This window comes from Lissotriton helveticus, chromosome 7 (assembly GCF_964261635.1).
Source record: "Lissotriton helveticus chromosome 7, aLisHel1.1, whole genome shotgun sequence".
NCBI lineage: Eukaryota > Metazoa > Chordata > Amphibia > Caudata > Salamandridae > Lissotriton > Lissotriton helveticus.
The window spans coordinates 40,604,187-40,626,774 of record NC_136068.1 but is presented as its reverse complement, the minus strand read 5'-3'; the positions used below and the strand labels follow the sequence as shown (position 1 = coordinate 40,626,774).

Sequence of the window (22,588 nt, the reverse complement as noted above, 5' to 3'; positions counted from 1 at the left end):
TCCGATGTATCGTTTTTCTAAGTTTCATATTGTTTTTCAGCCTTATGACTACCTGCACAAGTTATGCATTTTATTTGTGTTTTCCAGTTTCTCATGTAAAGAAGTCTTCTAATGCTACAGTAGAGCACACGTTTAGTGATCTGCCTCCTCATGAACTTTCTTATCGTCTTGCTATGCGTAATAATTCCTTTATCCGCATGTTACATTATTCACACCAGACCAGCAATGCCACTAATTGTTGGGTGTGTGGTCGACTCCCCCCTTTACAGACACCGAAGGGAGTTCTGCCACTCTTTCCTTATCCATTTTCACATAACGGTTCGTGTGGAGCATGGTCCACGTTAACGTCATCCTCAACAGATATGTCTTTTCTTAACAGTACATGTTTTCCAGACAAGCAAGGTCTTCCCCACAGAACAGGGTTAGATCTAGAAAATGAAGTTTATAATTTAGGTAATTATTCTTCGAATTTCATGGTCCTGAATGTTCAGTCTGATACTACTCCAGACTTACCTGCTATGTCAGTACTACCCGTTAAAGGTGAATTATGTGTCCGAAAGAATGGTTCCGTACATGTAGGACATAGTGATTGTACTACTATTGTCAAGTATAGTGACAGCGGGAAATCTATTTTCAAAGCTTCACGTCATTCTTATTTTGTTTGTGGTCAGACCGCATATGTTCGTCTGCCCCTCGATTGGGAGGGAACCTGTTACATTGCCTTCCTACTGCCACCAGTTTTCCTAGCCCCACCTGACTATCATAGGAATTCCCATTTAGTACATACTAGACACAAAAGAGACCTCCCGATTGTCGATTATACTGAAACTGCTCTAGAACAATATATAGATATCAATAAAGGTGTCTTCCCTTATTTAGGTACTGTTGTGAATAGTAAACTGATACGTAGATTAACCAGAACACTCGAAGCAGTAGTGATTGAGACTACTTCTGCTCTAGGTAACTTAACCGAGGAGCAATCCTTTATGAGAATTGTCGTGCTCCAGAATCGTCTCGTCCTTGACGTCATACTGGCCGATAGGGGCGGGGCATGTAGAGTCATCGGATCTAGTTGCTGCATTTTCATTCCAAATAACGCGCCGTCTGTTTATTCAGCTATAACCAGACTCCATAAAATTGCCCATATGTTACACCAAGATCCAGGCACCTGGACATGGTCCGGTTGGTTCTGGAATATAATTTCCGCTTGGGGATGGAAAGTCTTGTCCTTTCTAGGTATTGCAGTAGCGATCATATTCAGCTGCTGCCTAGGTATACAATGTGGCCCTGCGATTTGTGGCATTTGTGCTACCTCTTGTATTCCTAGTCCCAAGTCCCGTTCTAAATCCCGTTCCAAGAAAATTCGAGACGAGCAAATGATACTGTATGAAATGATAGATGGTATCATGAATATTGATGTTTCCTGATGCAAACGTAGTGACAAGGAGGGAATGTGGAAAAGTAAATTTTGCCATGTTCTGTGTCCCTACGTGTTCCCCATCTTATGTTGTATGTGCATGATTAATATGCATATGTATTCCCCATGTTTGATTAAAGACGCAATTACAGTTGTGTCCATCTCTAGTATGCCAGTTTCCAGTTCTCGTGAAAGCTACGAGTATTAGGCCTATGTAAAGTTACGTTGCCACGTTTCTCAGTGTGCACGTTATTTCATTGTAAAGTCCCCGTTTCTAGGCCTCAAAAGGGCCCGGACACCAGATTCAACTCCTGTCTCCTGAACCCTTGCTGAGGAGCGATACAGCCCCCACCTGTATCCTCGACCCTTCACTTACTTCCTGCCTCACAGTGCCCGGCTCGGCCTGGCTCTGCCTGCTAGTCTGCCAAGAATATGTTATGATTCTAGTTATCAGTTCAGCCCTCCTTCTCTGCATTCCTAAACTACTGAATCGCATCGATAGTTTCAGTCATCGTCTAGCCTTTACGTCTCCATGTAAGAGAAATACTGTATTAATGGTCATTTAATATTCTTCATCACGCACTACATGTAGAATAATGCATGCACCAGTCTTAGAGTCTGTTAGCCTTTACCCCGATAACTTTTGGATTCTATCAACATGTTCTCTAAACATCAGATACTAGATAGTGTTTAGGTACATGTCGCCCTGACTCTCCAGACTTCAGTCTCTGCTCCTAGCGCAGAAGTCATAGCCCCCAGCTTCTCCTAGTAACACGTCATTGTCAGTTTGCGCGCACCATTAGGTTAGAGGTCCCGGCTCCTTAGGTAGCCCCCTCCATGTTTCCGCCCCATTTATGACATATTCTGTTACGTTTACATCACATGTCCATGTATACGCCTCCTGTTACACCTACTTTCACCCTTATCTTTCGCGACTGCTATTGACCACACCCACTGCTCCGCCTATTGTATGTATTGCAATTGCAACTGTTTTAGTATATATGCTTGTGTATTGTTATTAATGTTAGCGCGCTCATCCCAGATCCAGCCCCGGCAGCTGCCGGGCTCTGCCATCCCATTCCTGTGCAGGTTGTCCTGTTCCTGTCCTTTATGCTGTATTAAACCTGCAAACTCCTACTACCTCGAATCTTGACTCTTATTTATTGAGCTATCTGTTATTGCTATGTCCAGTCAAACCTAGATCCGGTATTATTTATTTATATACCACATGCCTCAGCAGTGACCATGGAGTCCCTGTCTCAGCAGTGATCATAGAGGCCCGGTCTCAGCAGTGACCGTAGAGGCCCTGTCTCAGCAGTGACCATAGAACCCCTGTCTCAGCAGTGACCATAGAGGCCCTGTCTCAGTAGTGATCATAGAGGCCCTGCCTCAGCAGTGACCCTAGAGGCCCTGTCTCAGCAGTGACCATAGAGCTCCTGTCTCAGCAGTGACCCTAGAGGCCCTGCCTCAGCAGTGACCATAGAGTCCCTGTCTCAGCAGTGATCATAGAGGCCCTGTCCCAGCAGTGACCGTAGAGGCCCTGTCTCAGCAGTGACCATAGAGGCCCTGTCTCAGCAGTGACCGTAGAGGCCCTGTCTCAGCAGTGACCGTAGAGGCCCTGCCTCAGCAGTGACAGTAGAGGCCTTGCCTCAGTAGTGACCATAGAGGCCCTGTCTCAGCAGTGACCGTAGAGCCCCTGTCTCAGCAGTGACCGTCGAGGCCCTGTCTCAGCAGTGACCGTAGAGGCCCTGTCTCAGCAGTGACCGTAGAGGCCCTGTCTCAGCAGTGACCACAGAGCTCCTGTCTCAGCAGTGACCACAGAGGCCCTATCTCAGCAGTGACAGTAGAGGCCCTGCCTCAGCAGTTACCACAGAGGCCCTGTCTCAGCAGTGACCACAGAGGCCCTGCCTCAGCAGTGAACATAGAACCCCTGCCTCAGCAGTGACCATAGAGGCCCTGCCTCAGCAGTGACCACAGAGCTCCTGTCTCAGCAGTGACCACAGAGCTCCTGTCTCAGCAGTGACCACAGAGGCCCTGCCTCAGCAGTGAACATAGAACCCCTGCCTCAGCAGTGACCATAGAGGCCCTGCCTCAGCAGTGACCGTAGAGGCCCTGTCTCAGCAGTGAACATAGAACCCCTGCCTCAGCAGTGACCATAGAGGCCCTGCCTCAGCAGTGACCGTAGAGGCCCTGTCTCAGCAGTGACCACAGGGGCCCTGTCTCAGCAGTGACCATAGAGGCCCTGCCTCAGCAGTGACCGTAGAGGCCCTGTCTCAGCAGTGAACATAGAACCCCTGCCTCAGCAGTGACCATAGAGGCCCTGCCTCAGCAGTGACCGTAGAGGCCCTGTCTCAGCAGTGACCACAGGGGCCCTGTCTCAGCAGTGACCGTAGAGGCCCTGTCTCAGCAGTGACCATAGAGGCCCTGTCCCAGCAGTGACCGTAGAGGCCCTGTCTCAGCAGTGACCATAGAGGCCCTGTCTCAGCAGTGACCGTAGAGGCCCTGTCTCAGCAGTGACCGTAGAGGCCCTGCCTCAGCAGTGACAGTAGAGGCCTTGCCTCAGTAGTGACCATAGAGGCCCTGTCTCAGCAGTGACCGTAGAGGCCCTGTCTCAGCAGTGACCATAGAGGCCCTGTCTCAGCAGTGACCGTAGAGGCCCTGTCTCAGCAGTGACCATAGAGGCCCTGCCTCAGCTGTGAGGGTAGAGCCCCTGTCTCAGCAGTGACCGTAGAGGCCCTGTCTCAGCAGTGACCGTAGAGGCCCTGTCTCAGCAGTGACCGTAGAGGCCCTGTCTCAGCAGTGACCACAGAGCTCCTGTCTCAGCAGTGACCACAGAGGCCCTATCTCAGCAGTGACAGTAGAGGCCCTGCCTCAGCAGTGACCATAGAGGCCCTGCCTCAGCAGTGACCATAGAGCCCCTGCCTCAGCAGTGACCATAGAGGCCCTGCCTCAGCAGTGACCATAGAGGCCCTGCCTCAGTAGTGACTGTAGAGGCTCTGCCTCAGCAGTGACCATAGAGCCCCTGTCTCAGCAGTGACCCTAGAGGCCCTGTCTCAGCAGTGACCATAGAGGCCCTGCCTCAGCAGTAACCATGGAGGCCCTGTCTCAGCAGTAACCATAGAGGCCCTGTCTCAGCAGTGACCGTAGAGGCCCTGCCTCAGCTGTGAGGGTAGAGCCCCTGTCTCAGCAGTGACCGTAGAGGCCCTGCCTCAGCAGTGACCGTAGAGGCCCTGCCTCAGCAGTGACCACAGAGGCCCTGTCTCAGCAGTGACCATAGAGGCCCTGTCTCAGCAGTGACCATAGAGGCCCTGTCTCAGCAGTGACCCTAGAGGCCCCGTCTCAGCAGTGACCATAGAGGCCCTGTCTCAGTAGTGACCGTAGAGGCCCCGTCTCAGCAGTGACCACAGAGCCCCTGCCTCAGCAGTGACCATAGAACCCCTGTCTCAGCAGTGACCACAGAGCCCCTGCCTCAGCAGTGACCGTAGAGGCCCTGTCTCAGCAGTGACCCTAGAGGCCCTGCCTCAGCAGTGACCCTAGAGGCCCTGCCTCAGCAGTGACCGTAGAGGCCCTGCCTCAGCAGTGACCACAGAGCCCCTGCCTCAGCAGTGACCATAGAGGCCCTGCCTCAGCAGTGACCGTAGAGGCCCTGTCTCAGCAGTGACCATAGAGGCCCTGTCTCAGCAGTGACCGTAGAGGCCCTGCCTCAGCAGTGACCCTAGAGGCCCTGTCTCAGCAGTGACCATAGAGGCCCTGCCCAGCTTGACCCTAGAGGCCCTGTCTCAGCAGTGACCATAGAACCCCTGTCTCAGCAGTGACCATAGAGGCCCTGCCCAGCTTGACCCTAGAGGCCCTGTCTCAGCAGTGACCATAGAACCCCTGTCTCAGCAGTGACCATAGAGGCCCTGTCTCAGTAGTGATCATAGAGGCCCTGCCTCAGCAGTGACCCTAGAGGCCCTGTCTCAGCAGTGACCATAGAGGCCCTGTCTCAGCAGTGACCCTAGAGGCCCTGCCTCAGCAGTGACCATAGAGTCCCTGTCTCAGCAGTGACCATAGAGGCCCGGTCTCAGCAGTGACCGTAGAGGCCCTGTCTCAGCAGTGACCATAGAACCCCTGTCTCAGCAGTGACCATAGAGGCCCTGTCTCAGCAGTGACCCTAGAGGCCCTGCCTCATCAGTGACCACAGAGCCCCTGCCTCAGCAGTGACCGTAGAGGCCCTGTCTCAGCAGTGACCATAGAGGCCCTGTCTCAGCAGTGACCGTAGAGGCCCTGCCTCAGCAGTGACCATAGAGCCCCTGCCTCAGCAGTGACAGTAGAGGCCCTGTCTCAGCAGTGACCATAGAGCCCCTGTCTCAGCAGTGACCCTAGAGGCCCTGTCTCAGCAGTGACAGTAGAGGCCCTGCCTCAGCAGTGACAGCGGGGGCCCTGCCTCATCAGTGACCACAGAGGCCCTGTCTCAGCAGTGACCATAGAGCCCCTGCCTCAGCAGTGACAGTAGAGGCCCTGTCTCAGCAGTGACCATAGAGCCCCTGTCTCAGCATTGACCCTAGAGGCCCTGTCTCAGCAGTGACCACAGAGCTCCTGTCTCAGCAGTGACCACAGAGGCCCTGCCTCAGCAGTGAACATAGAACCCCTGCCTCAGCAGTGACCATAGAGGCCCTGCCTCAGCAGTGACCGTAGAGGCCCTGTCTCAGCAGTGAACATAGAACCCCTGCCTCAGCAGTGACCATAGAGGCCCTGCCTCAGCAGTGACCGTAGAGGCCCTGTCTCAGCAGTGACCACAGGGGCCCTGTCTCAGCAGTGACCGTAGAGGCCCTGCCTCAGCAGTGACCGTAGAGGCCCTGTCTCAGCAGTGAACATAGAACCCCTGCCTCAGCAGTGACCATAGAGGCCCTGCCTCAGCAGTGACCGTAGAGGCCCTGTCTCAGCAGTGACCACAGGGGCCCTGTCTCAGCAGTGACCGTAGAGGCCCTGTCTCAGCAGTGACCATAGAGGCCCTGTCCCAGCAGTGACCGTAGAGGCCCTGTCTCAGCAGTGACCATAGAGGCCCTGTCTCAGCAGTGACCGTAGAGGCCCTGTCTCAGCAGTGACCGTAGAGGCCCTGCCTCAGCAGTGACAGTAGAGGCCTTGCCTCAGTAGTGACCATAGAGGCCCTGTCTCAGCAGTGACCGTAGAGGCCCTGTCTCAGCAGTGACCATAGAGGCCCTGTCTCAGCAGTGACCGTAGAGGCCCTGTCTCAGCAGTGACCATAGAGGCCCTGCCTCAGCTGTGAGGGTAGAGCCCCTGTCTCAGCAGTGACCGTAGAGGCCCTGTCTCAGCAGTGACCGTAGAGGCCCTGTCTCAGCAGTGACCGTAGAGGCCCTGTCTCAGCAGTGACCACAGAGCTCCTGTCTCAGCAGTGACCACAGAGGCCCTATCTCAGCAGTGACAGTAGAGGCCCTGCCTCAGCAGTGACCATAGAGGCCCTGCCTCAGCAGTGACCATAGAGCCCCTGCCTCAGCAGTGACCATAGAGGCCCTGCCTCAGCAGTGACCATAGAGGCCCTGCCTCAGTAGTGACTGTAGAGGCTCTGCCTCAGCAGTGACCATAGAGCCCCTGTCTCAGCAGTGACCCTAGAGGCCCTGTCTCAGCAGTGACCATAGAGGCCCTGCCTCAGCAGTAACCATGGAGGCCCTGTCTCAGCAGTAACCATAGAGGCCCTGTCTCAGCAGTGACCGTAGAGGCCCTGCCTCAGCTGTGAGGGTAGAGCCCCTGTCTCAGCAGTGACCGTAGAGGCCCTGCCTCAGCAGTGACCGTAGAGGCCCTGCCTCAGCAGTGACCACAGAGGCCCTGTCTCAGCAGTGACCATAGAGGCCCTGTCTCAGCAGTGACCATAGAGGCCCTGTCTCAGCAGTGACCCTAGAGGCCCCGTCTCAGCAGTGACCATAGAGGCCCTGTCTCAGTAGTGACCGTAGAGGCCCCGTCTCAGCAGTGACCACAGAGCCCCTGCCTCAGCAGTGACCATAGAACCCCTGTCTCAGCAGTGACCACAGAGCCCCTGCCTCAGCAGTGACCGTAGAGGCCCTGTCTCAGCAGTGACCCTAGAGGCCCTGCCTCAGCAGTGACCCTAGAGGCCCTGCCTCAGCAGTGACCGTAGAGGCCCTGCCTCAGCAGTGACCACAGAGCCCCTGCCTCAGCAGTGACCATAGAGGCCCTGCCTCAGCAGTGACCGTAGAGGCCCTGTCTCAGCAGTGACCATAGAGGCCCTGTCTCAGCAGTGACCGTAGAGGCCCTGCCTCAGCAGTGACCCTAGAGGCCCTGTCTCAGCAGTGACCATAGAGGCCCTGCCCAGCTTGACCCTAGAGGCCCTGTCTCAGCAGTGACCATAGAACCCCTGTCTCAGCAGTGACCATAGAGGCCCTGCCCAGCTTGACCCTAGAGGCCCTGTCTCAGCAGTGACCATAGAACCCCTGTCTCAGCAGTGACCATAGAGGCCCTGTCTCAGTAGTGATCATAGAGGCCCTGCCTCAGCAGTGACCCTAGAGGCCCTGTCTCAGCAGTGACCATAGAGGCCCTGTCTCAGCAGTGACCCTAGAGGCCCTGCCTCAGCAGTGACCATAGAGTCCCTGTCTCAGCAGTGATCATAGAGGCCCGGTCTCAGCAGTGACCGTAGAGGCCCTATCTCAGCAGTGACCATAGAACCCCTGTCTCAGCAGTGACCATAGAGGCCCTGTCTCAGCAGTGACCCTAGAGGCCCTGCCTCATCAGTGACCACAGAGCCCCTGCCTCAGCAGTGACCGTAGAGGCCCTGTCTCAGCAGTGACCATAGAGGCCCTGTCTCAGCAGTGACCGTAGAGGCCCTGCCTCAGCAGTGACCATAGAGCCCCTGCCTCAGCAGTGACAGTAGAGGCCCTGTCTCAGCAGTGACCATAGAGCCCCTGTCTCAGCAGTGACCCTAGAGGCCCTGTCTCAGCAGTGACAGTAGAGGCCCTGCCTCAGCAGTGACAGCGGGGGCCCTGCCTCATCAGTGACCACAGAGGCCCTGTCTCAGCAGTGACCATAGAGCCCCTGCCTCAGCAGTGACAGTAGAGGCCCTGTCTCAGCAGTGACCATAGAGCCCCTGTCTCAGCAGTGACCGTCGAGGCCCTGTCTCAGCAGTGACCGTAGAGGCCCTGTCTCAGCAGTGACCGTAGAGGCCCTGTCTCAGCAGTGACCGTCGAGGCCCTGTCTCAGCAGTGACCGTAGAGGCCCTGTCTCAGCAGTGACCGTAGAGGCCCTGTCTCAGCAGTGACCACAGAGCTCCTGTCTCAGCAGTGACCACAGAGGCCCTATCTCAGCAGTGACAGTAGAGGCCCTGCCTCAGCAGTTACCACAGAGGCCCTGTCTCAGCAGTGACCACAGAGGCCCTGCCTCAGCAGTGAACATAGAGGCCCTATCTCAGCAGTGACAGTAGAGGCCCTGCCTCAGCAGTTACCACAGAGGCCCTGTCTCAGCAGTGACCACAGAGGCCCTGCCTCAGCAGTGAACATAGAACCCCTGCCTCAGCAGTGACCATAGAGGCCCTGCCTCAGCAGTGACCACAGAGCTCCTGTCTCAGCAGTGACCACAGAGCTCCTGTCTCAGCAGTGACCACAGAGGCCCTGCCTCAGCAGTGAACATAGAACCCCTGCCTCAGCAGTGACCATAGAGGCCCTGCCTCAGCAGTGACCGTAGAGGCCCTGTTTCAGCAGTGAACATAGAACCCCTGCCTCAGCAGTGACCATAGAGGCCCTGCCTCAGCAGTGACCGTAGAGGCCCTGTCTCAGCAGTGACCACAGGGGCCCTGTCTCAGCAGTGACCATAGAGGCCCTGCCTCAGCAGTGACCGTAGAGGCCCTGTCTCAGCAGTGAACATAGAACCCCTGCCTCAGCAGTGACCATAGAGGCCCTGCCTCAGCAGTGACCGTAGAGGCCCTGTCTCAGCAGTGACCACAGGGGCCCTGTCTCAGCAGTGACCGTAGAGGCCCTGTCTCAGCAGTGACCATAGAGGCCCTGTCCCAGCAGTGACCGTAGAGGCCCTGTCTCAGCAGTGACCATAGAGGCCCTGTCTCAGCAGTGACCGTAGAGGCCCTGTCTCAGCAGTGACCGTAGAGGCCCTGCCTCAGCAGTGACAGTAGAGGCCTTGCCTCAGTAGTGACCATAGAGGCCCTGTCTCAGCAGTGACCGTAGAGGCCCTGTCTCAGCAGTGACCATAGAGGCCCTGTCTCAGCAGTGACCGTAGAGGCCCTGTCTCAGCAGTGACCATAGAGGCCCTGCCTCAGCTGTGAGGGTAGAGCCCCTGTCTCAGCAGTGACCGTAGAGGCCCTGTCTCAGCAGTGACCGTAGAGGCCCTGTCTCAGCAGTGACCGTAGAGGCCCTGTCTCAGCAGTGACCACAGAGCTCCTGTCTCAGCAGTGACCACAGAGGCCCTATCTCAGCAGTGACAGTAGAGGCCCTGCCTCAGCAGTGACCATAGAGGCCCTGCCTCAGCAGTGACCATAGAGCCCCTGCCTCAGCAGTGACCATAGAGGCCCTGCCTCAGCAGTGACCATAGAGGCCCTGCCTCAGTAGTGACTGTAGAGGCTCTGCCTCAGCAGTGACCATAGAGCCCCTGTCTCAGCAGTGACCCTAGAGGCCCTGTCTCAGCAGTGACCATAGAGGCCCTGCCTCAGCAGTAACCATGGAGGCCCTGTCTCAGCAGTAACCATAGAGGCCCTGTCTCAGCAGTGACCGTAGAGGCCCTGCCTCAGCTGTGAGGGTAGAGCCCCTGTCTCAGCAGTGACCGTAGAGGCCCTGCCTCAGCAGTGACCGTAGAGGCCCTGCCTCAGCAGTGACCACAGAGGCCCTGTCTCAGCAGTGACCATAGAGGCCCTGTCTCAGCAGTGACCATAGAGGCCCTGTCTCAGCAGTGACCCTAGAGGCCCCGTCTCAGCAGTGACCATAGAGGCCCTGTCTCAGTAGTGACCGTAGAGGCCCCGTCTCAGCAGTGACCACAGAGCCCCTGCCTCAGCAGTGACCATAGAACCCCTGTCTCAGCAGTGACCACAGAGCCCCTGCCTCAGCAGTGACCGTAGAGGCCCTGTCTCAGCAGTGACCCTAGAGGCCCTGCCTCAGCAGTGACCCTAGAGGCCCTGCCTCAGCAGTGACCGTAGAGGCCCTGCCTCAGCAGTGACCACAGAGCCCCTGCCTCAGCAGTGACCATAGAGGCCCTGCCTCAGCAGTGACCGTAGAGGCCCTGTCTCAGCAGTGACCATAGAGGCCCTGTCTCAGCAGTGACCGTAGAGGCCCTGCCTCAGCAGTGACCCTAGAGGCCCTGTCTCAGCAGTGACCATAGAGGCCCTGCCCAGCTTGACCCTAGAGGCCCTGTCTCAGCAGTGACCATAGAACCCCTGTCTCAGCAGTGACCATAGAGGCCCTGCCCAGCTTGACCCTAGAGGCCCTGTCTCAGCAGTGACCATAGAACCCCTGTCTCAGCAGTGACCATAGAGGCCCTGTCTCAGTAGTGATCATAGAGGCCCTGCCTCAGCAGTGACCCTAGAGGCCCTGTCTCAGCAGTGACCATAGAGGCCCTGTCTCAGCAGTGACCCTAGAGGCCCTGCCTCAGCAGTGACCATAGAGTCCCTGTCTCAGCAGTGACCATAGAGGCCCGGTCTCAGCAGTGACCGTAGAGGCCCTGTCTCAGCAGTGACCATAGAACCCCTGTCTCAGCAGTGACCATAGAGGCCCTGTCTCAGCAGTGACCCTAGAGGCCCTGCCTCATCAGTGACCACAGAGCCCCTGCCTCAGCAGTGACCGTAGAGGCCCTGTCTCAGCAGTGACCATAGAGGCCCTGTCTCAGCAGTGACCGTAGAGGCCCTGCCTCAGCAGTGACCATAGAGCCCCTGCCTCAGCAGTGACAGTAGAGGCCCTGTCTCAGCAGTGACCATAGAGCCCCTGTCTCAGCAGTGACCCTAGAGGCCCTGTCTCAGCAGTGACAGTAGAGGCCCTGCCTCAGCAGTGACAGCGGGGGCCCTGCCTCATCAGTGACCACAGAGGCCCTGTCTCAGCAGTGACCATAGAGCCCCTGCCTCAGCAGTGACAGTAGAGGCCCTGTCTCAGCAGTGACCATAGAGCCCCTGTCTCAGCATTGACCCTAGAGGCCCTGTCTCAGCAGTGACCACAGAGCTCCTGTCTCAGCAGTGACCACAGAGGCCCTGCCTCAGCAGTGAACATAGAACCCCTGCCTCAGCAGTGACCATAGAGGCCCTGCCTCAGCAGTGACCGTAGAGGCCCTGTCTCAGCAGTGAACATAGAACCCCTGCCTCAGCAGTGACCATAGAGGCCCTGCCTCAGCAGTGACCGTAGAGGCCCTGTCTCAGCAGTGACCACAGGGGCCCTGTCTCAGCAGTGACCGTAGAGGCCCTGCCTCAGCAGTGACCGTAGAGGCCCTGTCTCAGCAGTGAACATAGAACCCCTGCCTCAGCAGTGACCATAGAGGCCCTGCCTCAGCAGTGACCGTAGAGGCCCTGTCTCAGCAGTGACCACAGGGGCCCTGTCTCAGCAGTGACCGTAGAGGCCCTGTCTCAGCAGTGACCATAGAGGCCCTGTCCCAGCAGTGACCGTAGAGGCCCTGTCTCAGCAGTGACCATAGAGGCCCTGTCTCAGCAGTGACCGTAGAGGCCCTGTCTCAGCAGTGACCGTAGAGGCCCTGCCTCAGCAGTGACAGTAGAGGCCTTGCCTCAGTAGTGACCATAGAGGCCCTGTCTCAGCAGTGACCGTAGAGGCCCTGTCTCAGCAGTGACCATAGAGGCCCTGTCTCAGCAGTGACCGTAGAGGCCCTGTCTCAGCAGTGACCATAGAGGCCCTGCCTCAGCTGTGAGGGTAGAGCCCCTGTCTCAGCAGTGACCGTAGAGGCCCTGTCTCAGCAGTGACCGTAGAGGCCCTGTCTCAGCAGTGACCGTAGAGGCCCTGTCTCAGCAGTGACCACAGAGCTCCTGTCTCAGCAGTGACCACAGAGGCCCTATCTCAGCAGTGACAGTAGAGGCCCTGCCTCAGCAGTGACCATAGAGGCCCTGCCTCAGCAGTGACCATAGAGCCCCTGCCTCAGCAGTGACCATAGAGGCCCTGCCTCAGCAGTGACCATAGAGGCCCTGCCTCAGTAGTGACTGTAGAGGCTCTGCCTCAGCAGTGACCATAGAGCCCCTGTCTCAGCAGTGACCCTAGAGGCCCTGTCTCAGCAGTGACCATAGAGGCCCTGCCTCAGCAGTAACCATGGAGGCCCTGTCTCAGCAGTAACCATAGAGGCCCTGTCTCAGCAGTGACCGTAGAGGCCCTGCCTCAGCTGTGAGGGTAGAGCCCCTGTCTCAGCAGTGACCGTAGAGGCCCTGCCTCAGCAGTGACCGTAGAGGCCCTGCCTCAGCAGTGACCACAGAGGCCCTGTCTCAGCAGTGACCATAGAGGCCCTGTCTCAGCAGTGACCATAGAGGCCCTGTCTCAGCAGTGACCCTAGAGGCCCCGTCTCAGCAGTGACCATAGAGGCCCTGTCTCAGTAGTGACCGTAGAGGCCCCGTCTCAGCAGTGACCACAGAGCCCCTGCCTCAGCAGTGACCATAGAACCCCTGTCTCAGCAGTGACCACAGAGCCCCTGCCTCAGCAGTGACCGTAGAGGCCCTGTCTCAGCAGTGACCCTAGAGGCCCTGCCTCAGCAGTGACCCTAGAGGCCCTGCCTCAGCAGTGACCGTAGAGGCCCTGCCTCAGCAGTGACCACAGAGCCCCTGCCTCAGCAGTGACCATAGAGGCCCTGCCTCAGCAGTGACCGTAGAGGCCCTGTCTCAGCAGTGACCATAGAGGCCCTGTCTCAGCAGTGACCGTAGAGGCCCTGCCTCAGCAGTGACCCTAGAGGCCCTGTCTCAGCAGTGACCATAGAGGCCCTGCCCAGCTTGACCCTAGAGGCCCTGTCTCAGCAGTGACCATAGAACCCCTGTCTCAGCAGTGACCATAGAGGCCCTGCCCAGCTTGACCCTAGAGGCCCTGTCTCAGCAGTGACCATAGAACCCCTGTCTCAGCAGTGACCATAGAGGCCCTGTCTCAGTAGTGATCATAGAGGCCCTGCCTCAGCAGTGACCCTAGAGGCCCTGTCTCAGCAGTGACCATAGAGGCCCTGTCTCAGCAGTGACCCTAGAGGCCCTGCCTCAGCAGTGACCATAGAGTCCCTGTCTCAGCAGTGATCATAGAGGCCCGGTCTCAGCAGTGACCGTAGAGGCCCTATCTCAGCAGTGACCATAGAACCCCTGTCTCAGCAGTGACCATAGAGGCCCTGTCTCAGCAGTGACCCTAGAGGCCCTGCCTCATCAGTGACCACAGAGCCCCTGCCTCAGCAGTGACCGTAGAGGCCCTGTCTCAGCAGTGACCATAGAGGCCCTGTCTCAGCAGTGACCGTAGAGGCCCTGCCTCAGCAGTGACCATAGAGCCCCTGCCTCAGCAGTGACAGTAGAGGCCCTGTCTCAGCAGTGACCATAGAGCCCCTGTCTCAGCAGTGACCCTAGAGTCCCTGTCTCAGCAGTGACAGTAGAGGCCCTGCCTCAGCAGTGACCGTAGAGGCCCTGTCTCAGCAGTGACCATAGAGGCCCTGCCTCAGCAGTGACAGCGGGGGCCCTGCCTCATCAGTGACCGCAGAGGCCCTGCCTCAGCAGTGACCATAGAGCCCCTGCCTCAGCAGTGACAGTAGAGGCCCTGTCTCAGCAGTGACCATAGAGCCCCTGTCTCAGCAGTGACCCTAGAGGCCCTGTCTCAGCAGTGACAGTAGAGGCCCTGCCTCAGCAGTGACCGTAGAGGCCCTGTCTCAGCAGTGACCATAGAGCCCCTGTCACAGCAGTGACCCTAGAGGCCCTGTCTCAGCAGTGACAGTAGAGGCCATACCTCAGCAGTGACCGTAGAGGCCCTGTCTCAGCAGTGACCATAGAGCCCCTGTCTCAGCAGTGACCCTAGAGGCCCTGTCTCAGCAGTGACCGTAGAGGGCCTGCCTCAGCAGTGACCCTAGAGGCCCAGTCTCAGCAGTGACCGTAGAAGCCCTGTCTCAGCAGTGACAGTAGAGGCCATACCTCAGCAGTGACTGTAGAGGCCCTACCTCAGCAGTGACTGTAGAGGCCCTGCCTCAGCAGTAAACAGCTTCCATCAGCCCTCTGGGGGTTAAGGTAGTTCTCAAGTAGAAGGGCAGTCCCCTGGGGAACAAGGCAGGCCTTAAACAACTGGGCAATCCTTTGGGGAGCATGGCAGTCCTTCTTCTGTAATATCCACAGGTCCAGGAGTGTACTGATGAATTGCTCTTGTTCCTCTTTGGGTCGGCCTTTGAAGTGGGGGTTTTCCCTAACGTACCCCTACAGCTGGTTTTGGAAAGTTCTTTTCTTCCCATGTCAGGGCTCCGAAAAGTCTGGGGTGACAGAAGACAGGGCAGTCTGGTGTCAGATTCCTTTGTGTGTGCAGAAGTCCAAGCTCTATCAAATATAAGTGAACAGGGCACATCTCCACCTCCAGCCATCCTGGCAGAATGGCCCTACCTGTCCACACCCAAGCTACACTTGTGTCACAAAGCCCAAGAGGAGGGTCATTCACAGTCATATGATTCAGGACACTACCAGAAGGCACCAATCGCGAGGACAAGAACATGGCAGCTTTCTAAAAGTAGCATTTTCAGAATTGTGACTTAAAATCCAAATTTACCATTTAAGAGGATTTTAAATTACAGTTGAGTATAAACATCATATCCCTACCTGCTCCCAATCCAAAGTTATTACTTACTAAATATAATAAGGTAACTCAGTGTTAGTCAATGGTAGAGATTTGTCCTACAGTAGTGAACAACTTCTTTAAGAGTTTTTTATTACCAGGATATATAAAACTTAATCCCACATATCCTACTTTTTAAATGCAATGCACCCTTCCCTTTGAGCCTTTAAGGCCTACCTTTTGGGGGGACCATTAAGTATTAAAAAGGAAGATTTAGGCCTGGCAAAAGATGTATTTTGCCACATCGAATCAGCAGTTAAAAAATTGCACCACAGTCTGCAGTGGCTGGCCTGAGACATGTTTTAAAAGGCTATTTTAGTGGGTGGGGCAATGAGTGCTTCAAGTAACTAAATAAGTAAGTAAGTATTTTATTTTATTGTTTTCAGTTATTTAAAACCATAACAATTTACAAAACAGTAGAAAATGTCATGGTAGCGAGTGAATAGTTTCATCGTGTTATTTTATATCATCATAAAACCTAACAAAGACCATGGGATCCCAATATGAAAGTTTCATCTTAAGCAAATAAATTCCTACATTATTTTCTCAAATTAGTGGGCTGGTAATCACAGACCACCTATTTAATCTGTGTAAAGTGCAGGCAGTAAGAATTCTGAGTGACTCGACCACAGTTCACCAAAAGGTACATAAAGTGCATTAATTACTGAGAACATGCTTAACATTCAGCTACAATTGAAACCAACCAGATAAAGTGCATTATGATTTAAATATTAGTTCTATTAAAATAAGAGTAGAGACAAGAAATTCACAGCTTAATCCACAAAAAAACACTCTTGTTAAAGAACTTAGGGCCAGATGTAGGTAAATCACATTTACAGATTCATAAATACCGAATTTTACCGATTCGGTATTTCTGAATCGGTAAATGAGATGTAGGTAAAAATTCTGTATTTTTCACCGAATCGGTAAGATTCGGTATTTACCTATTCGGTAAATACCGAATCGGTATTTGCTATTGAATCCTATGGGCCTTGAAGCCCATAGGATTCAATAGCAAATACCGATTCGGTATTTACCGATTCGGTAAAATTACCAAATCGGTAACATTACCGAAAATGTCCGTTTTTTGTGCCCCTACATCTCCATAGCCCTTTACCGGTCGGTAACGGCTGAAAATCGGTATTTTCGGCCGATTCCGACTGGTAAAGGGCTACCTACATCTGGCCCTTATAGATCTCTTTCGTACACTAAACAATCCTAAAAGTTCACTATGGCTTTTCCCAGGTGCATTTGTTACTAAAAGCCTAATCAGCAGACAGTAACAATTAAAACAACTTGGCAAAGTGTAGTATGAAATAAACAATAAAACTTTTCTTAAAACAGCATTAATAGCAAGATATTGCAACTTTATCTAGCAACAGCGCCCTTATTAATGATGTTGTAAGCATCCCTCAAAAACGTCAAAAATCTAGATGTACATCGTCCCCACTCAGACACATTGTTCATTGCCTTATTCCTAAATGGGGGAATATTGGTTTTAGCCACCAGCGCCTTGAATCCTTCAAGCCACCACAAAAGCACACTACATGCAACAGCAATTCTTGCTTATAGCCACACGCTATGAGGTTTGGAGGGCAGATCCTTTCAGTTGCCATATGTGTGCGCTTACAAGGGTATTATTCCACATCTCAGTCTCATTAGGTCTTTCTTTTGGTCTGAGCTCATATGGCTGGATAGATCAGGGGCCTTCCCAGTGGGCTGCTAAAAGGTTGCGCACAGACCTGAATGAACCTTTAGTGCCAAATCCTGCCAATCGTCCTTGTCATATTTTTCTTTTGCATTTTTTACAAGAAATTTAGCACACAGTTTCGGCAGACAATTTTGGTCAGTACTTAGGGTTCCAATTGGAACATTTGATCCTGCACGTATAGGCTTACCATATCCCTTAGTGATCCAGTCGTAGCCAGCCTTGAGCTTGAGAGAGTACCTTAGGAACCTTGCTTTAGCCGTAATCAACGGCTTGCATAGGTTGAATTCCAGTTGAATATCTGCATTGGGCTTCGTCCAACCAAATAGCTAGTTGGTCGTTAAATGTTTCCTGTTGCACATACTAGGCCTATCCACACAAGTGAGGTACCATTTTTATCAGGAGACTTGGGGGAATGCTAGTTATGAGAAAGTCTGTGACTTCCAGCGGATTCCAGAACTTTGCATCAGAGAAATGTGAAGAAAATGTGTTTTTCTTTTTTATAAAATTGGGCTTTGCAAGGTATTCTGGGTAACAGAACCTGGTGAGAGTCACACAAGTCACCCTATCCTGTATTTTCGAGGATATCTAGTCTAAAACAATTAATAGGTTTGCTGGGTTTCCCTAGGTGCCGGCAGAGCTAGGTTCCAAAATCCAAAGCTAGACACATTGCAACAAAAGAGTCCGTTTTCACTGGAAATATGTGATGTGTCCACATTGTGTTTTGGGTTGTTTCCTGCTGCGGGTGTTAAGCCTACATACACAAGTGAGGTATAATTTTTAATGGGAGATTTTGGGGTATGCTGGGTGGGGGGAAGTTTGTCTCTCTGCGGATGCCATAACTTTCCATCACAGAAATGTGAGAAAAATGTGTTTTTCTTTACAAAGTTTTGGCTTTTCAAGGGATTATGGATAACAAAACCTGGAGAGAGCCGCACAACTCACTCCATACTTGATTCCCCTGCATGTCTAGCTTTCAAAACTGCACAGTTTTGCTAGGCTTCCTTAGGTGCTGGCAGAGCTACAACCCAAAATCCACAGCTGGGCACGTTGCAAAAATAAAGGGTCAGTTTTCTGTGGAAAAATTTGATGTATCCATGTTGTGTTTTGGGGCGTTTCCCGTTGGGTACTAGGCCTACCCACACAATTGAGGTGCAATTTTTATCGGGTGACTAGGGGGACTGCTAGGTGGGTGGAGGTTTGTGGCTCCCTCCAGATTCCAGAACTTTCCGTCACAGAAATGTAAGGACATTTTTGTTTTTTCTTTTTTTAAAATAAAGTTTGGGCTTTCCAAGGGATTCTGGGTAACATACCCTGCTGAGAGCAACAGAAATCACCCCATCCTGGATTCCCCTGTGTGTCTAGCTTTAAAAAATATACAGGTTTATCAGCTTTCCTTAGGTGCCAACTTAGCTAGGGTCCAATATCTACAACTAGGCACAGTGCAAATAAAGGGTCCGTTTTCTGTGGAAAATGTGATCTATCCATGGTGCATTTTGGGCCATTTCCTGTTGGATACTAGGCCTACCCACACAAGTGAGGTACCACTTTTATCTGGAGACTTTGGGAAATGTGGGGTGGTTAGAGTTTGTGGATCCACACAGATTCTAGAACTTTCCATCGGAGAAATGTGAGGAAAATGTTTTTTTTTGTTTTTACAAAGTTTGGGATTTGCAAGGGATTCTGGGTAACAGAACGTGGTGCGAGCTATGCATGTCACTCCATCCTGGATTCCCTTGAACGTCTCGTTTTAAAAATGTGTGGGTTTGCTAGCTTTCTGTTGGTGCCAACTGAGCTAGAGCCCAAAATCCACAAAGGCACACATTGCAAAAAAAGGTTCAGTTTTCTGTGGAAAAATGTGATGTGTACATGTTGCGTTTTGGGCCATTTCCTGCCGCAGGTACTAGGCCTATCCACACAGGTGAGTTACCATTTTCATCAGGCAAATTGGCAGAATGCTGGGTGGGTATACCTTTGTGTCTCCCTGCAGATTCCAAAATTTTCAATCACAGAAATTTAAGGAAATGCTGTTTTTTTCCAAAGTTTGGGCTTTACAAGGAATTCTGCATAACTTAACCTTGAGAAACCCACGCAGTCACCCCATCTTGCATTCCCCAGGGTGTCTAGGTTTAAAAAATGTACAGGTTTGCTAGGTTTCCCAATGTGCTGGGTCAGCTAAAGCCTAAAATCCACAACTAGGCAAACTGAAAATAAAGGGTTAATTTTCTGTGGAAAAATTTGATGGATCCACGTTGTGTTTTGGGCGGTTTCCTGTCGTTGGTACGAGGCCTACCCACACAAGTGGAGTAACATTTTTATCGGGAGACTTGGGGGACTGCTAGGTGGGTGGAATTCAGAACTTTCCATCACAGAAATTTGAGGAAAATGTGGTTTCGTTTATAAAGTTTTAGTTTTGCACGTGGTGAGAGCCACACAAGTCACCCCATCCTGGATTCCTCTGGGTGTCTACTTTCCAAAAATGAATTGGTTTGCTACAATTCCCTAGATGGAGGCAGAGCTAGGGTCTACAATCCACAGCTTGGCACATTGCAAAAAAAAGGGTCAGTTTTCACTGGAAAAATGTGATGTGTCCACAGTGCGTGCTGGGCGATTTCCTGTTGCAGGCACTAGCCCTACAAACACAAATAAGGTACCATTTTTATTGGGATACTTAGGGGAAACAGAATAGTAGAACACATTTTATTACCAATTGACTTTCTTCGCATTTCTGCCTTTCGGGCAGCCAAGGGGTGAACTTTCATCCAGGTCTTTGCTTAAAGCTCAGTAAGACTCTTAGCAGGATTGCCGGAATACGCGACATGTAAAGCTTTAGCCAAAGTCTCGCTCTGACGATTCTGTCTAATGAAGTAGTGTAGTCAATAAATACTGTATAGAAAGGTAGGGCGTCTTCTTTGGCTGCAGCTTCAGCCAAGGAGGAGAGAATAATACCAGGTTATCCTCTGTACCATCCTCGCATCTGAACTCTGATTGTGTACTGGGAATAAATGCTCACGATGCAGCCCATTCTTCTGAGTGCGAGGTCAGGGCTTGAGCAAAGCACTTACCATCCACATCAAGAAGTGCAATCAGCATGAAGGAGGCCGGTGGATTTGTTGGGCCTTTTTTGTGTAGGGGAGTTACCGGTAATCTAAAACCTCTCCACAGACTGACCAGTGATCCCTTAGTGTGAGCAAACAGTGCTGCTCTCCTCCTGAGAGTGAGAGCGGCAATAAATGATGCTTGTTTCATTTCCTCACAAGACATTTTACTAGGCGTGGGCGGTAAATTCCGTTCCGCTCACGGAATTTGCGGAATTTGGGAAATTTTTTGCTTGTTCGCGTTCTCAAAATGCGTGTTCGCGAGATATTTCTCCCTGAGCACGCAAACAGTGATTGCGAACAGTAAAAAAGCATCACAAACAAGCAATTCCGTGTGTTCGTGGAATTTCTGCGTGTTCGCGGAGATTTTTTACCTTTTTGCAGAGATTTGTGTAACGCGATTACGCAAATTCCGCCCACCCCTACATTTTACCACATCCTCCCCGAACAGCCTCTTGAGGCAGACAATCCGTGAACACCTTGAAGGGAGGCAGTGAGCAGACACACCCATCCCTCTGTCTCACAGCAGCACAACATGCACATGCAGCTCCTGGGGCATCAACGGGCCAAGACACCCCTCTCTCACCTCCTTCTCCCCACAGATGTGGCTGACGGTGGAGGCCGAGGCAGGACTGGCGGACGGTCCCAGGACAGACACAACTCCTTTAGGTAAAATCTGACACACTGGGAAAAAGAAAGAGAACAAACATCACAAAAGAGTTACAAAATGACACTGCCACCCCTGCCTACACAACTTTAGGTCCAGTGACCACGGATGGCCGTGTGCTCACTGAACCCAGACTGAGTGCTGGCTCGCACTGATCCCAGCTCACTGAAATGAGAGTTTCACACTCACTGAAACAAGACTATGATCTGCTCTTACTGAAACCAGAACCAAGGATCTATGCTCAGTGAAAATAAGACTTATGGGCCAGTGGTCCATGAAATGATAGGTCATATCTGAATGCTCACTGAATACAAATCAAGAGCCCCAGGCTCACGTGACCTGCTCTCAATAGTTGAGACTGGGGACCCTCTTCATTGTCACTAATGTGGAACCCATGGCTCCTTGCTCACTGAATCAGAATGCTTTGTGCTCACAAAAATCCCACACTAAGGGCACAATTCGTAAATGTTTAGACCAAAAGTCTAACTTAGACCAAAATGCTAACTTTGCTACTAGTAAAGTAAGACTTTAGGTCTAAATGGAAGGCCGGATTCATAAAGGCAATCTGAGACAAAAGTCTAACTTTGCAACTTTTGGTATTCACAGAGGCCATTTACGAGTCATATCTTTACTTCTGCAGTCGGGCCGGAATCTCCGTCACGGGCAAGATGAAGTGTGATCAATGGGCCAGAATGTAATTTTTACAAAAAGAAACATTAGGAGAGTGAGATAAATGGCAGAGGAGGTCATCCAAATCAGTTTAGGCAGGGAGAAGGGTGTGGCCAGACCCTACATCACATCCCAGAAATGTTTGCTCCTTTTCATCATGGTACATGCAGTTCGCAATTTGCACTCTCCTCATTGTTGACTGCAGTGTTTTACCAAAGTTTGGTGTAACACTACAGTCAGCACTGAGTGTGGTGTAACACTTCAGTCAGCTCTGAGTGTGGTGTAACACTTCAGTCAGCTCTGAGTGTGGTGTAACACTACAGTCAGCACTGAGTGTGGGGTAACACTTCAGTCAGCTCTGAGTGTGGTGTAACACTTCAGTCAGCTCTGAGTGTGGTGTAACACTACAGTCAGCACTGAGTGTGGTGTATCACTACAGTCAGCACTGAGTTTGGTGTAACACTACAGTCAGCTCTGAGTGTGGTATAACACTACAGTCAGCACTGAGTGTGGTGTAACACTTCAGTCAGCTCTGAGTGTGGTGTAACACTACAGTCAGCACTGAGTGTGGTGTAACACTTCAGTCAGCTCTGAGTGTGGTGTAACACTTCAGTCAGCTCTGAGTGTGGTGTAACACTACAGTCAGCACTGCGTGTGGTGTAGCACTACAGTCAGCACTGAGTTTGGTGTAACACTACAGTCAGCTCTGAGTGTGGTGTAACACTACAGTCAGCACTGAGTGTGGTGTAACACTTCAGTCAGCTCTGAGGGTGGTGTAACACTACAGTCAGCACTGAGTGTGGTGTAACACTTCAGTCAGCTCTGAGTGTGGTGTAACACTTCAGTCACCTCTGAGTGTGGTGTAACACTTCAGTCAGCTCTGAGTGTGGTGTAAAACTACAGTCAGCACTGAGTGTGGTGTAACACTTCAGTCAGCACTGGGTGTGGTGTAACACTACAGTCAGCACTGGGTGTGGTGTAACACTTCAGTCAGCTCTGAGTGTGGTGTAACACTACAGTCAGCACTGAGTGTGGTGTAACACTACAGTCAGCACTGGGTGTGGTGTAACACTTCAGTCAGCTCTGAGTGTGGTGTAACACTACAGTCAACACTGAGTGTGGTGTAACACTACAGTCAGCAGTGGGTGTGGTGTAGCACTACAGTCAGCACTGAGTTTGGTGTAATACTACAGTCAGCTCTGAGTGTGGTGTAACACTACAGTCAGCACTGAGTTTGGTGTAACACTACAGTCAACACTGAGTTTGGTATAA

At 52.4% G+C, this 22,588-nt stretch overlaps 1 protein-coding gene across 1 annotated transcript in view; it reads right to left on the bottom strand.

The window, feature by feature from the left end:
• The window catches only part of GRIK5 (glutamate ionotropic receptor kainate type subunit 5), a 1,072,331-nt gene that overhangs the window by 334,120 nt on the left and 715,623 nt on the right, over positions 1 to 22,588 (bottom strand). The window contains exon 5 of the mRNA XM_078650387.1: positions 20,567 to 20,664. Within this exon, the coding sequence (XP_078506513.1) occupies positions 20,567 to 20,664 (98 nt within the window). The remainder of the gene's footprint in view (positions 1 to 20,566; positions 20,665 to 22,588) is intronic.